General features: G+C 25.2%; 1 protein-coding gene across 1 annotated transcript; it reads left to right on the top strand.

The window, feature by feature from the left end:
• Positions 1-619: 619 nt before the first annotated feature.
• On the top strand, positions 620-14,527 carry LOC145838902 (cation channel sperm-associated protein 1-like). Its single transcript, XM_082946523.1, has 5 exons — positions 620-788; positions 2,857-3,090; positions 4,343-4,489; positions 4,776-4,845; positions 14,431-14,527. Exons 1-5 carry the CDS (start codon positions 620-622, stop codon positions 14,525-14,527), a joined length of 717 nt encoding a protein of 238 aa, XP_082802649.1.
• Positions 14,528-17,135: the final 2,608 nt, after the last annotated feature.

The raw sequence follows: 17,135 nt of genomic DNA, 5'->3' as shown, positions 1-17,135 counted from the left end.
ATTTAAAATAAAATGAACTAAAGATTGCAGTTAGCTTGCGAGAATTTTTTGTTCGTAATTTTTGTTTAAAAAAAAACGATTCCGTTAAGCAATAACTAAACAAAGAAGTAGCTTTGATAATTATAATGATGTATTAAAATGCCTAAAAAAACACTCACATTAAATTTTTGATAAAAGATAGTTATTGTAATTTTACTATAATTTTTTTATAGTAACTAACTTAAGATAATAAACTACCTCCATTTTACTGATATAGTTGCAGTTTAAAGGTACGTTGATAAAATAACGTAAGTCTAGTTAAATTATTAATTTAGTTTTATGAACTAAAATTATTAAACTATTTCTTTAGTGTTTTTAATTTAAAAAAAAATACGGTGTTTTCCAAAGTTTGCACCTGTGCATATTAGTGTACAAGAAAATTGTTTTACTTTGCAATCAAAAATTGTTTAATAAAAATAAAACTTAATTATATAATTTTATAAAATTCACTTTTAAAGAATACTTTTTATTCAAATAATCAAGAAATTAGGTAAGCATTTAACATTTTTATTTTCAAACAGCAATGAACTATTTTTTTGAGAGATCAGCCTACCAATATTTCATGCTGCTTATTGTCACAATGAATACTGTTTGTCTTGTAGCTCAAGCTTGGAACCATGTCGAAGTTAAATATCGTGCTTTATTTGGAATAGCCGAATCATTTTTTGTTAGTATATACATAGCAGAACTTGCAGTCAAACTCTATGTGCTGAGAGTCCAATATTTTGATTCAGGAGCCAACATGCTAGGTCAATTTAGTATTAACTAATACTTTTAAGTGTCTTTAACTTTAAGTAACAGCAAAGGTTAGAAAAATTGATTCTTATAAAATCTGTCTAATTACAAAAACATGACCATTATTTATTTAACTCTGTAGTTTATAGTTTGTTTACATATTACATAGTTACAACTACTAGGTAAAAAAACCACTAATTTTCTCTATCAAATAGGTAAAAATAAATCTGCCATTAAAATAAGTTTAATTATTTTTTAATTTTTTCCGTAGATGTTTAGAAAGTCAGGCGAACCAAATTTGCAAGATTTTAGTTTTAAAAGTTAAAGACTTAAACACTCACTTTAAAAAATGAGTGAACTAAAGTTTTGAAAACAAAATACAGTCATCTTTCTCTTAAAAAGCACTTTTACTTATAAAAAGTTCTGTTGAATATAAAATTTTGTGTACATTAAGTTTTAACTAAGTTTACTCTATTAGTAAGAAATAACAGTGGAAAAACAATTTTTCAATGCGTTATTTAAACAGACGAAAAATAAAAAGAAAACGTACAAATATACTAATAAACAGGCAGTAGATTCCTAACAAAAATAATGAAAATATAGAACAGAACATTTTAGATATACAATGTTCATAAATAAAATATATATAAATAAAATTGTAACAACTAGAATTTAAATTTATATATTTATAAAAATAACAATGTAGTTTTTTCACATTATTATCATGTAAGATTGAAACATAAGTATTAAAACTTTCTTGAAAGCAATATTTAATAATAAAAATGTCCTGGTGCATTGTCTATAAGAAAAAGAGTTGAGTGACTTTCTTTGCTTAAATTACGACAAAAAACATTATTAAACCATTTTCAACATGTTTGAATGTCCATCCAGGCACCTTTTTGTGCAGCATATTTACGAGGACATTTTAAATTTACTAATTATGCGGGTTTGTTGTACTTTTTAATTAACATAGAGAGAATTTTGTGACATCTGGTAGTATTCTTGCAAACCACCAGTGTCACTCGGCCCTTTTGTTTCTTTTTCCTTTAATTGATTTTAAATTTTCAATGGCTAAAATCAAGCTTTATTTCGGCTACAATATATAAAATCAGATTTAATTTAAATAGTTTAGAAATCTTAAAGCTTTTAATATCCTTAATAGAATGATTTCATATAATAAATAGATTACATTCTATAGTAGCTTTAAACAAAACATTTTAGAAAACGAAGTAAGTGTTTACTATCGTGTTATAACATTTGTATAATATAATAAGAATATAATTATACTATTATGTGTGCTTATTAATGTAAATATAGAAAAAAAAAGTTTTTAACCAGCTTTTACTTTTAAACCAGCTGTTCTTAAATATTTATATCTTAAAGTTATCAGAAATATTTTATTTATATGCTTTTAAACAAGGTTTTTTCTAATTTAACTTAATTTTCAACTATAAAGATTAATACTTGTATAATAAATAGAAACTAACTAACTGTGCAAACTAGTTATAAATTGTTTTAATATCATAGAAAATTTGTTTTACAACAAATTATTAAACGTTTTTATATTCTTTTTTTTTATTGTGATATTTTAAACACTTTTTTTAAGTTTTAGCATACATCCTGACCGTTTAACATACAAAAACTATTATAATAGTGGTTTTTCTAAATAAAAAAATAACTATATTTCTAGTTAAGCTTTAAGTTTTATTTTGAAACAAGTTTAAAACTTTTTTTTCAACTTTATAGCCTATTTAATTAAATTATTGAATTAGATCATTATTCTCTAAAGAGAATTTCCATTAAATTGTAATGTTTTTTAAAACCACAAAAATTTAAAATTCAATTAATAAGTTTTAGAATAAGTAAATAAATAAATAAATTCAAACCAATAGCAGTGTAGCAGTGTATATTAGGGTTCATTCGATGCTCCGAAATAAACTAAATTAGTTTTAAGTGAGCTTTAGATTTTACTTATCTGTACACTACTAAATATATAGAACTTTAAATACCTTTCTTTAGTTTGTAACAAACTTGTTATAATTTATTCAAAAGCAGAATTCAACTTATTAAAAAACTCTACAGATTTTTTTATTGTTTCAAATGCCATGATTGAAACGACTTTATACATCATACAATTAAGAGTAGGAAGGACATCGAAAGCTGTTTTTAACATATTTAGTTTTGTTAAAAGCTTTAGAGCTCTTCGTATTCTACGTCTCATCAGATACATGAAAAACGTCCAAGTAGTGTTAATAACCTGCTTACAGTCTTTAAAAGCACTCAGATCTATCGTCACTCTTATGACATTGTTTGGTTGTGAGTAAATATTAATTAAAGTTTAAATTAAAAAAAAAAACTTGGTCGTTGCCTCAAGCTTTTTATGTAATTTTCAAATTTATTACTATCTATAAAATAAGATTACTTGACAATACAAATTCGGACAACACAAATTCCGACAATTCAAATTATTATAAAAATATTTAAAAGACTATACCTAAAAAAGTAATATAAGTTTTAAAAAAATAAAAGAATACTTATGTAGATTTTATTCAAATCTACAAGCCACTTTTTATTTTTTGTAAAATCTTAAATATTTTATAAGATATTTCAAAATTAAGAAAAATAACTATGTTTTTTACTTTATATAAGCCATATCTCAAAAAAATATTAAATGTTTTACAAAAAGAAAAAAGCGTCTTTTAGATATTAATAGGACCTACATATGTTTTTTATTTTATTTTACAAATGTACATTACTTTTTAAGATGTGGCCCTTTCATTTTTTTTAAGAATTTGAATTGTCGGAATTTGAATAGTCGTGCACCCATAAAATAAGATCATTTTAAAGTGATAAGAATAATTTATATAACAATGTATATTAAAAATTTTACAAAAATTAGTTGTAAAATTACTTGTTTAAGAGTTAAAATTTAATTTTTGTCTCAAAATTCTATGTAAAATCATATATGTAATCCTATTTAAAAAAAATAAAATATTTACTAAATAAAGATTTGTTTTGAAAATAACACTATCTACACAAAAATATATTGGTACAAATTACAGTACTTTGATAATTTTCAAAAGAGACACTTAAAAATATTTAGGTTATTATTTTGAATAATATTAAATAATTACACAAAAAATTTTCACTTTTATTTTGATTTCGAGTTTCTTTATTAAAATGGGCTTAAAGTTTTATTACTGTTAGTACTTTTTTAATACTTATCTAATCCTTAAAACATAAGCTAAAATTACTTGATTAAATGAAAAGTTTTAAAACTTTCAGCAACAACTTATTTTCTTGAAATGAAGTTTTATAACAAACAATAATAACAATCTAAAATCAAATCTAGCTTAAGATAAAAAAACTATAAACTTATTTTAGTTGCATTGTTTTAAAAATATCAATTAATCAAAAACTATTACTTTAAACCATATTTTGTCTCAAATTGCCTTTTTTAATGTTAAAGACCTGTTTTGTGTACTTTCAAAAAAGTTTTCTGTAGTTTCTACAATACTTTATTTCCTAAAAAGGAATTTTGATTTTACTTATTAACTCTTTTTAACAGTTATATTTGCTGTGATTGGTAACGCGTTTTTTTCTCTACTGGACCATAGTAGGTTTGGAACTTTCACAAAATCATGTTTAACTTTATTAAAAGTGATAACTTTAGATGATTGGTATGAAATATTTACAGACATTAATAAAAAAGAAGGTAAGTAGTTTCAAACATTTCTAACCTAACTGTTTGTCAGCTTTTTATTTCCGTATATAAAATTTAAATGATGATATTAGTGCAAATTAAATACTTTATTCACTACCAGATTTCAGTGAAAAAAAAACTGACCTTGTCAAGTATAATAAAATATTAAAAGTATAATAAAATAAATAAAAAATTTATTAATTTTAAAACTTTAAAACTGGTATAAACAAAAACTTTTTAAATAGCATTGTGTAAACAATAACATAGTTATCTAAAAGAGCTATCTAATTTATTATAGGTAGTTTCAACACATATTTGATATTTTATTTGTTATTTTACATTCTTTTGGAGTACTTCACACTTTTAAGGTTAGTTTTTTTAACTATCATTAATTAAAAATTATACACATTTTTCGTTAAAACAAACAGAAAAATATTAATTTTTTTTTTATTTTTCATAACAAGTTTTTAAATATTTTATGTATTTTTTTATTTCTAAAATTTGTTGCCGTTTAATAATTTTTTTTTAAGTTTATAGGCTACTTAATTTTATAAAATATACTTTTATAGCTTTTTTATATTTAACTTGGTTATGAAGTACTATTTTAATTTAATATGGTCATTTAAATGAATAAATTTTTGAAATTTAAGTACATAGTTGTTTTGAAAAATGTTAAGTTATAATAATAAGAATAAAAGTTATAGAATAAATTTAGTGTTTTTCAAGTACAGTTGTATATATTTAGAAAATTCAAAATTAATAAGTTTTATTAACTATAATATAGCTTTTATAACAGAATGCGCTTTACTGTAGTTTTTAAATTCAAAAATTATCTTTTCATGAGTATATATCAATTTATAAATTACTATTAAGGTAAAATTTTGCAGTAACTGAAAATAATATACTCGAATATTTTTAACACTTTTTTACAATTTCGACAAATCGTAAACATGATATTGAATTTTTCGTATTACAATCATTTCCATTTAATCGATTACGCTTATAATCATGATATAATTTAAAAAAAAACACTTTTAACAATTTCCTTTGTAAAATTATAAATTAACTCTTTAATACAGAATTCTATATGCATTTTATGTGCTTTTTATGTCAAATAACTGTGCTTATTTTATTATATGCAAGTTATTAGTTTTTGAGAAACATTTAACTTCTATTTAAACTAAAAACAATTTTTTTGTTGTTTTGATAAATATTTACAATTATAAAGTTTTATAGTTTAAAGTTATTATAATTTTAAGTAGTAAAATTTTTATCTGTTTGTTGAAAATTAAAAGAAGTTCAATATAGCTGAAGTTTTGTTTCTAAACAGGCTTTGTTTACTAACTTTTTTTAAAGTTTTTAAAAACTGAATATATAAACTATAGCTGTAATTGCTGATAAAATATAAATCTGAACTAACTTTAGCATACTTTTGTTAACATTTCATTTAAATAAATAAACAGTTTATATGTCTTTTATGTTTGTTATTAGTCACTTGCTATAAGTTAAAATTAATTTATTAGAAATTTTTTAACCTTTTAAAATTTTTAGCTCGGATTTTTTTTAATTATTTTTGTTTACATACTTCCAATTGTTGTTTTCCTTAAGCGCATTTTTTTCAAATGCTGCAATCTATACTTAAGCTTTTTTTAGAAACTATACAGTTAACATGACTGAGTTTCTATTCTTCGATTAGTTTTTAGTTACTACTGTTTAACTCATGTAAATTTGCTACTAGATTAGTTGTCGTATTTAGTTTAGTTTTCTTTTAAGTTTTTTTTTAAGTTTAAGTTATGACTGTTAAAAATGACCTTTTAGCCCAATATAGTTAATTTAAGCATGGCGTGTATGATTCGATGAACGAGAGGTTTTTTTTCTTCATTTTGAGCCTTTTCTTTTTTTTGTCCGATAAACTTAATTGTAATTTTCAGAAACCTATTCAGATTGAGTATAAAAACCAAAAGGTACCTTTTTTCTAGTTTTTTTTATATAAGTAAATACGCTTTTTCTTAAATCTGTGAAGCTTACAATTCTTGTTTATTTTAAACAAAAACTTCTTAAACTATATGTATTGTATTGTAAATCTCAGGTTTTAATTATTTAGATAATTTAAAAAAAGGTAGAATTAATTTAATTAAACTCTTAAGTCGAGCGTAATTTTTACTTCTTAATTGTTATAAAAGTTTAATTGAATTTAAAGTTTGCGTACTTTGCGAAACATTGTATTGTAATAAAGTTTTAAAAATTTATCATTGAATTTAAAGTTTCACTAACTAAAGAAAAATCTTAAACCGCTTGTTTTTCTTTGTAATACTCATAAATTCTGATTATATGAAAATAGTAAGTTTAAAGTAAACTATTTGAGGAGACTTCTTTTAGAATTTATGTTATTATTTTTTTATGTGTTTGAAATCAGAATAGATAATCGATTCCTTGTCTAAAAGTCAGAAAAGTGAGCAATACACTACACAGTAAACATTAGCAAAAACAATTGAAATTGATATGTGTGTCTTACTAACACCTTATTACGTTATATCTTATGTCTCCTTTTGCAATACAATAAAACTATCTAATGTACTGTTATATTTGTTGCAATTATTAAAAAATATTAATTAATCAAAGAAGACTTAAAAGGAAAAATATCAAAAAGTTAAAGTTTAAAAGTTCTAACTTAATTTAGTGAAAAAATCGTTGATACTAATTTGGAAATTTTGTGCTTCATATTTTGTAATAAAAATATCAAGCATATTGTATTTTATTTACAATTTAAAAACCATATTATAAAGTTTTTCAGTTAACCTAAGTGTCTTTATTGCTTACTTTTACTAAATACACTCGATTATTTAGTCATATTTCAAATAGGTCAAAAGTAAGTTTTAAACAAAAACATAAATTGTAGAAGAAGTCTTTTCCGGAAAACTATATAAAATTTCATAATTACTCTCGGAGCACATTTAAAAAAGTAAAATTTTCATTCAAAATTAGCCGATTAAAAAAGTTTTAAAAAGCTATTTTCGATTCATTTTACAACTGAAAAAGTTTCATTTTTATCTGGGACATTTTTTTTAAACTTTTACAACATTAGAAAAACCGTAGTTAAATTTTTTCAAAAACCTTGTGTAAAATAATTTTTCACGTCTGCTATTAGTTTGTTATAATTTGTTATTGATTTATACTTCATTTTAATTAAATAATTTTAACTGGAATTGTTTAACTAAGTAGATTATTTACATATCGTTAGATAGTTTTTCGATTATTAAAACAAGTTTATAACTAGTTTTGATTAGTACTTCGTTTTTTAGTTTGTTATATATAAAACATTTCGTTATACATGTTAGTTTATGTATTTTTAATGCAAGGCAAAATTTTTACATTGTCAACAATAGTAGGACTTAGAGGGTGCACGACTATTCAAATTTGGACAATTCAAATTCTTATAAAAAAGCTGAAAGGGCCACAACTAAAAAAGTAATGGATATTTGTCAAACATAAAAAAATACATAAGTAGGTCTTAACAAAATCTACAAGCTGTTTTTTTATTTTTGCAAAACATTAAAAAAATTTTTGTGATATGGCTTAAATAAAGTAAAAATTATTATTATTTTTAGTAATTTTAAAATATCCTAAAAATATTTAAAATTTTGCAAAAAAGAAAAAGTGGTTTGTAGGTTTTAATTAGGTCTACATATGCTTTTTTTTTTAATCTATATTACTTTTTGAGATATAGTGTTTGAATATTTTTTAATAATTTGAATTGTCTGAATAAATCGATTATCTGATATAAAATGAAGTTAGGTTGTAAAAAAGTTTTTTAAATCTACGTTTATCCGATTGTGAGTATCTGCCAAATAACTTTCTAAATTTGTCATATTGTATTTTTCGAGTGAATCCAAATATAAATATGTATTACTGTCGTAAAATCTTTAGTTTCTTCTGTTAGATCTTAATAAACAAGTTCTAACAAATTATACAGTATCCTTCTTTTATTACACTAACACGTGTTTCTGTGTATTAACGGATTACGGAGCTCTGTAAAAAAAAAACTGTATGCAAAGAATAGAAGCCATAGTAGGTATGTACATGTGTCCATATTAAAAATAAAAATAATTGATATAGATTATTATAGGTTAATAGTCAATAATAGAAAAAAAAAACTTAATATTAAATTTGACTGTTATAAAACTATGTAATATTTGTAACTATTAATTCTAAATTAAATAAATTAAAGTAAAAATACAAAGTAAAATAACACATCATAATAACTAGTTACATGAGATGAAGGAAGTACTTATTCTAAATATTTACTGGTGAATAATCATTCAAATAGATATATATAACAATTACGTCACACTATTAAGATGCCATATGTAAACACAAGAATAAGCTAGTAACTTATACTACAAAATTAGATAATTTATTCTTTATGTTTGGAAAAAGTAGTCGAGCGATTTAATTTAAAAAGGTAATATGTAATCTATTAGCTAGCTTGTACTGGTGTTAATATATGGCAGCTTAATATCGTGACGTAATAATTATATATATTGTTTGAATGATTAGTAACCAGTAAATATTTAGAATTAGTACTTCTCTCGTTTCATGCAAGTATTTTATATTAGTGATCTACCGAGTCCGAAAATTTCGGATTCGGCCGAATCCGAACCCGAGTCTTATTTTCAAATTAGGATTCAGCCGAGTCCGAATCCGAATCCTATTTTCAAATTAGGATTCGGTCGAGTCCGAATCCGAATCTCAATTTTATAATTTGGATTCGGCCGAATCCGAGTTCAAGTCCAAATATTTTAATAATTTTTTATAGACTTTAATTGATTTTGAATCTTTAAAGTGCCAGAGTTTCATAGACTTATAATCATCAAGGCTAGTTTGCCTGATAGCTTCAACCTTTCTTTTCTTCGGATGTTCGGGTGCAGTAAAACTTCTATCTTTGTCTAAAGACTTACTTTGAGACTTTTTGTAACTCTTGCTGTGTTTAGTTTTCAAATGCTCGTGCATGAAAGAGCTAGTATAGGACTTAGGCTTGTCACTTCCTCTTTTTATTTTAGCTCCGCAGATATTGCATACTGCGATGGAGTTATCTTCATAACTTAAAGTAAAATATTGCAAGACTATTGAAGACATTATTAATACTGTAAAACAAAAATAACTATAGAATAAATATGATAGTATAGTATTATAAAATTAAAATGCACTAAATCTTAATTCTAAATAGTAGTTTAATTTATATGTTGTGTAAACTATACTTTGATAAGGCTTTTAATATAGGTCGTAATAGTTTTGTTCTTAGTTTATGTTTTCATTTAAATATTTTTTTATGGATACGAAAAACTGAATTTTAAACTACTATGCAAAATATAGTACTACAAAATACAACCAATATATGTTCAAATAGTTATTAAGCTTATGCTAACAAAAACACAAGCTTTATTTATACTGACCTAGTGAGTCAAACTTATTTCATGAAATTAACAATTTAATTACATTGTATTTTAGCATTTGTATGCATTTATATTCCTAACAAAACAAAAATAGAAATAATTAAATAAAAGCATAATAATATAGAGCTAAAAGTTTGCAAAAATCAGTTACAAAATAATTTTTTTTTTCTTATTTTAACGATTAAATTTATTTATTATTCTTGGCATAGTTAAAAACTTTAAATATAAATAAAACATTTTTAAAAACTACGAACAGAATCTCTAAAATGGAAAAATTAACAAAATAAGCTTTATAAAATTGTGAGAATGTACAAAAAATACATTCATCATAAACAAACTACCAAAAACATTTAGATTATTCAGGGTTGTCACTCTTTAAGTCAAAAAATATGTCCTGAGTGAACCTTAAACTGTCCTGATTCACCTCAAGATTTTTCAAATTAACATCTTTTCGACATCAGTAAAAAAACACGTTTTTAACAAAATTGATTAAAAAACAAAGTATTAAAACTAGTTTAACTAAATCTCATTCAATATATACTATAAGAGTTGATCATATCAACTTGATCATCAGACCACAAGCCCTCGGTAGACTGAGACCGGTTTCGTCCTTATTAGGACTCATTAGTCAGCCTCAACCGAAAAACCTGTAAACGTCAATCTACAAACGGTTTATATATGCAAGCATGAAGCAACCACTTGCTGGTAATGATCAGTGACGTCAGCATTGTCTTTTGCCGTGCAACGTTCAATACATTGTCCACTAGACAAGACATCTGATACGCTTGTATTATATACAATCAACGAAAATATCGGCGATGTTTTAACAAAACTAAACTTGAGCTTTGACTCACGCATACGAGAGTCCAGGCTTCTGCTCTGCAGACTTTCGCCGATGGTTTTGTTGATCAATATATACTAATACTAGCCTAAAAATTTGAGTCTTAAAACTAACCTGATGTATTTATTAAAAATTAATACTACACTGAGTTTCCCAGAACCTCCAAGAGATTTTCTAAACTTTTAGAATACCCTATGTTTTCCTGAGTACTCTGAGTGTTTGGCAACCCTTGATTGCTATAATTAATAAAAGATAATAAACAAAATATGTAAGAATATATGGTTTATGTTAACTATACTTCTGCACTAAAACAGTATAAAATTGGCCAAATCATAAAATTGGCCAAAGCTGTTGTCTTTAAAGATATATAACAACTAAAGGTCTCCACTTATTGCTAAAGACAGGGTTGCTAAATGTTTTTGACAAATTTTCTCCTGGTTTTCAAAAATTCCTCCAGGTTTTCGAAAGTACACATTTTTTGGGTCTATTTTAAGTTAAAGGTTATTTTGAGGTAAAAACTGTGTTAAGTTGTATGCAAACATTCAAAAGCTACTGTAAAGCTCTTTTAAAACTTTTTTTTTTATAAAACAATTTGGGATAATCCTTAGAAATAAATTTCTATATGATATATTTCATTGTGTCAAATCAAAATTTCACTACTTAAATCTAAAAATTGTTAAAATTCCAGGTTTTTTTAGTTATTTTTGTTCAAAATTCCAATTTTTTTTTAATTTCACAAATTCAAGATTTTTCCAGGACTTTTAGTCTAAATTGTCAAATTCCAGGGTTTCAGTTTTTTGGCAACATTGTTAAGAGATTGATATAACTTTAAATGTTTTAAGATTTTGTTTTCATAACAATTTTTCACTACTAAAAATAAAATATCAAATCATAAAAAAAAAACTTAAAAAATTTGTGAGCTATGGATGTCGGTGGACCAACACCTAAAGTCTCAGTTGGGTCTTGTTGACTGTCTGTTAGAAGATTGTCAACCTGACATTTTTGCCCATATTTTTCCTGCAGACGGGGTGACTTCCTAGCACGTTTATGCTTAGGACCCTCTGCGGGCAGTTTTGTATTTGTATAATTTAAATTAGACAAAATAAAATGCTTTTATACTAACTTATTATAATGTATCAGTGAATTTTATCGATCAATACTAAAGACTATTCTAGACTACTTTATATAAATTAGGCAATATAGTACGGGTGAAGTATCTAATATATAAATTTTTTGTTAAACTTTTATTGCGTTACGCCGTTTCCTTGCAGACCAGTTCATCAAACGCTAAAAAAAGCTGGAAACAAAAGTATACAGAGCGATGAATTGGAAAATAAAAACACACATATAAAAGAAAAATAAAATTTAAATTTAAAATATGAGTTATAATTACTATGTTGTTTACAAAAGTTAAATTTTAAAGTTAAATTAGTTTAAAATGAAAAATAGGTAAGCTTAGTTTAATTAATCTATTAACTATAGATTCTATATGTTTCAATAATCTATTTACTAAGCATTTAATATATTAAGCTTTGGAAAAAATGTGAATATTAAGATTTATAGGGGATTTTTAGATTACAGAAATGGTCTTTTTACGGGAAGGTTGTAACTTTAAAACAAAATCTTTACACAATACAAACATAAATACAATGTAACAATTAAATTAAATAGAATAAAATAAACTAAGTTAATGCGATAAAAAATAAACAAAAAGTATTCCTTAGGGTAATGAGGGCATTGCGTGACTAATTCATTTCTCTTATTAAGGATTTTTCTTTGGTTAGCGTTTGCTTTAAATAGTCTTTCTAGGTTACATAGTGAGCACATAAAGTTTGGTTTGAATCTGTTTTTTGTCTGTCTGAGAATTTTCCATTCAATAGTGTATTTTTCGCCTTTTTCATATAATTTCCACATGTAGTTGGCGAGTTGTGTACAGTTGGTGGGCTTCTTCTTGTTGGGTTTTGGAAATGATACTCTATGCTCGTACAATCTATTTTTGAAGGGTCTTCGGGTGGATCCAATATATGACATTTTTCTCAGATGAGACAGTTGCTTCGTAGATTACATTTTCTAATTTACATTTATTCATTACTGGATATTGCACTCTGTTTTTGCAGTTGCATAGCTTTGGTTCTATCGGTGGTTTTTCTAGCAGCTTTTTATTGTGTCCACTAACTAATGCTTTTATGTTTGGGGAACAACAATATGATATCTTGGTGGAACTTCTATTAAAGACTTTGTGTAGTTCTGTTGATTCTGGGAAGTGCTTGTCAAGCAGTTTTAAAAAGAGGTTTCCGAATTTGGTTTTCACTGATTCGCAGAAAGGTGGGTTGTAAAAAATACATTTTAATTTTCTGTTTTTTGCTTTGTTGTTATCAATTGTTGGATTATATTCGAGCTTATGATGGAAGTTGCTTTTGCTTAAAGCGTTTTGGTAGATTTGTTTCGCGTTATCAAATGATACTTTTCTTTTTGTTAGTTTTGAAATTCTATTTTCAATTATTTTTGGGATATTTTTCTTAATTGTTATAGGATGGTTAGAATCTGTGTCAATATAAATGGTCTTTGCGTTTGGCTTTACATATGGGCAATAGTCATCAGTTAGGAGGTTTAAATGTATGTCCAAGAAGTTGGTAGAGGTTTCACCTGCGCTAATTGTAATATCGAATTCTATGTCTGCTAGTTTTCTTGTTATTTTGTTTTTTATTTTGCAAATATTACTCTTATTTGTTTGTTTGATAACGGCAAGTCCGTCATCTCTATATAGTCCAATTGACTCAGTGTTTATAATCGTAGACAAATGGTGTAATAGAATAGGTATAAACCTACAAGATCGCATACTTCGACGCCGTTAAATGAGCCCATAGGTACATCGAAGTTGTCATTGGTGTTGGTTTTTTTCCACATATTATTAAAGTAAAACATGACTAATTTGCATGTGTGCATAATTGTCTCTTTATCAAATTCTGTGGACCTTGAATAAGAGTTGAAAAAGTTAATTGCATCTATTAGGTGTTTTGTTTTGATGGTTGGGTAAAAGTTCTTTATGTCAAAGTTCACGAAGCTTTTGTGGTTTTTGTTGTTGATTTTTTCGAACCAATCTATCACTTCGCCAGAGTTTTTCCATAGACTAAGCATGGATTTTTTTCTTATGGTTGTGATGTGTTTTTGTAGAATGGTTCTTGACAGTTTACCTAAGTGAGTTTTAGATTAATTAATTGTTCTACAGCTGATATCGTGTGGAAAGTTCGCTTTATGGTCTTTGATAGAAAGGAATGCTTCATTGATTTCATATTTTGGAATTTTTTTGTTCTTTAAACTTTTTTGTTTTCTTAGGATCTGTGCTGCCTCGTTGTTAATGGCATTAATGGTATTTTCGTTGTCAATTGAATATTCGCTCGTTATGCTATTTTTCATTAGTTTTTTGTACTTATTTGCAATCATATAGTACAAGTTTGATGTTTTATCTGAAAAAACTATAACCATTTTTTTACTCAGTAGATTTTTTATGTCTTTGTTTAGAATCTTTTGGTATTTTGATCTAAATTTTGAGAACTTGAGGTTTCTGATGATTTCGTATAGGTCATTTTCAAAGGTTTAGAGTTTGTCTGATTCAGGTGCTGATCTTCGACTGTTGTAAATATTGGCAAATTCATCAGGTGGTTGGGTTGCTTCGTCTCTGTCGAGAAAGAAAACTTTCCATCGCATCCTATTGATGAATTTTGCCGTTTGGTGGTACATTTTGGTCATGAATAGAGTCTTATTGGTGATTGGGATGGTTTTTAGGGAGTGCTTATAATCTATTAAAATTAATTCATCGCTGATGTGCGTCATGCTGCAGTTTGAGAGTGCTACAACCAGTAGTGAGCAAAAAGAAGTACCTATTATACAAAAGAACAACGCAAAAATTTTATGAAAATTCTTACTTAAAAAATATAAGCTGCTTTCAAAACTTTTATAAATCACTAGGCAAATGTTTTTTAATGAAATGTTGCATCATTGATTTTAAGCCTTATTTCTAATAGCTGCAGCAAACTCTTAATATCTCTTAATATTCAGATTTCAACAATGAAAAATGAAAGTAGTCGCAGTAGTTCATTGCAATTTAATTAAGATTTTATTGTTCACTAATTTTTTACTTTTAGAACATTGTTTTCAAAACAAATATTAAAATGTTTGAAGTTATAACATATACATTATAAATTAAAATTATCATTTACATAAAAAATAAAATATTAACAAAAAGTATATAGATAAAACTATTCAAGCATCTGCTTTAATGTTACATATTTAAGTTGCATTTTTTTTTTGTTTAAATAATGCAGCAGTTCATAACAAGGAGCAAACATAAAAAAACTAAACATATGATGAATAAATAAGAGCGCTTATCCAAAAAGCTGAGATTAAACGCCTTAACTATTTACTTAATTTTATAAGACAGTCTAACAAAAATAGTATATCAGAGTTTTTATACTGTGTGCAAAACTCTAAATCAAAATTGATTAATATTGGCTAAATTCGAATCCTAATTTTAGAATAAGACTCGGAATCGGCCGAATCCGAGTCCAAAATAGCCGGATTTTTCCGAATCTTGGATTCGGTAGATCACTAGTTTATATTATGGTTTGTTGTTTTATTTTGTATTCTTACTTTAATATATTTAATTTAGACTTAACAATTACAAATATTATATAGTATTCTAACTGTCAAATTTAACATTAAGAATTTTTTCTTTTATTAACCAACAACCTATAAAAATCTATATTAGTTATTATTATTTATAATATGGAGACATGTACATACCTACTTTAGCTTCTATTCTTTCCTTACAGTATTTATTTTTTACAGAGCTCCGTTAATCCGTTAACACACAGAAACAAGTTTTAGGGTGATAAAAGAAGGATACTATATATTTTGTTATTATTACATACTCCAGTAAACTTGTTTCGCTAGGATCTTTTGTTAACAAACGCTTAAATTTATATTTTGAATACTTAAACAATTTATATTTTTAACTACATGCTTAACATACGTTGCCTAAGATATATTAAAAAAAGTGTTACTGTGTCAAGTTATTTCAATCTTACTACTTCAAGTCAAGGGACTTACAGACCATTGTAAACAAAAGGAAACAGTTTAAGTATTTATGCTGAAATAGCTAACTTAAATAAATTCTCATTGCTCAAGGAATTTTTTAAACTATGAAAAAGTTGCTTTCCAAACTAAGCAGGCGGTTAGTTTTCCGATATCGCCCGTTATAGGAAGTCATTACCTTAAACAAGAAAATAGTTCTGCATCAGTCATTTGACAACATTCATCTACAACTTCTAATATTAAATATCTATTTATTTTTACAAAAATATCAAAGTGGTGTTTAATTTCTTTTAAACTTGTTCTCTTATAGCTTGTTCCGCGTACTTTAAAAAAAAATAACGTTAGGTAGGCAGCATCGGCTCAGACTAAAAGGAACTTTTTTAAATATATATTTTTTTGAGGTATTCCTAAAAAAATATTTTTTTTTCTTTTTTTAGAAGTTGTTGATTTTCTTATTTAATTCTTTTTTTATTTACTGTCATAACATTATTTATTATACCTTTCGGTAAGTTTTTTGTTCTTTTAATTTTCGGTAACTTTTTGAGATGTGACCTCATGGAAGTTTTTGTAGGAGCTTGAATTGTCTGAATTTAAACTGTCGTAATTTGAATTGTTATGTTACCGTTTTTTCTTTGTTACTTTATATCAAATTTTGTTTTTTTCTATAGTTTTTCCGAATATTTTTTTTTAATTTTAGCACAGTAATCAGCAAAAACATAACCTAGTAATAAATTTGTTATGCATTACAGTTTTTTTTCACTAAGAGTTACATAGATTAGAAATTTAATGGTGAAAAGTATTTCGTTTTACTCATTAGAGTCAAAAAGTATTTAGTTTAATGTTTTTTTTTTAGTTTATAAATTAGTTATATAAGATATTTTTGTTAGTTTAGCTAAATAAAAACAAAAGCCACACTTAAATAAGGGTATGGGTCAATTATGCACTAATGGTTATTTTTGCAAAAAATGGTTTCCAAGCGACAAGTGATTTTTTTAATTAAACCAAGTGTTAGATTTAGTTGGTTAAAACTTAAGTTTTTGTTTTTAAATTCTTTTTTTGGTGCTTTTTGTGTTTTAGAAATTAGGTTAGATAAAGTGCAGCCGTTTTATGGTTATTTTCAAGTCAAAAATGACTTTAAATTGTTGTTTAATTTCATCTCATTAAACTACACAAAGTTGCCTAAAATACCCATATTTATGCTTATATTGTTATTAGTGATTTTTGGATATGGTATAAAATTTATTAAAAATGAAATAAGTTGTTTGAAAAC

The sequence above is a fragment of the Thalia democratica genome, chromosome 6 (genome assembly GCF_965202585.1).
Source record: "Thalia democratica chromosome 6, ktThaDemo2.hap1.1, whole genome shotgun sequence".
NCBI classification, from domain to species: Eukaryota; Metazoa; Chordata; class Thaliacea; order Salpida; family Salpidae; genus Thalia; species Thalia democratica.
This window is presented reverse-complemented; position numbering and strand designations above follow the sequence as displayed.

What these genes read in the sequence shown, in the direction of transcription:
- LOC145838902 (XM_082946523.1), top strand. Translation starts at nt 620, where the DNA reads ATGAATACTGTTTGTCTTGTAGCTCAAGCTTGGAACCATGTCGAAGTT. An exon ending in TTCAGGAGCCAACATGCTAG is followed by an intron (nt 789 to 2,856) that starts GTCAATTTAGTA and finishes AAAACTCTACAG; the next exon opens with ATTTTTTTATTGTTTCAAAT. An exon ending in TCTTATGACATTGTTTGGTT is followed by an intron (nt 3,091 to 4,342) that starts GTGAGTAAATAT and finishes TCTTTTTAACAG; the next exon opens with TTATATTTGCTGTGATTGGT.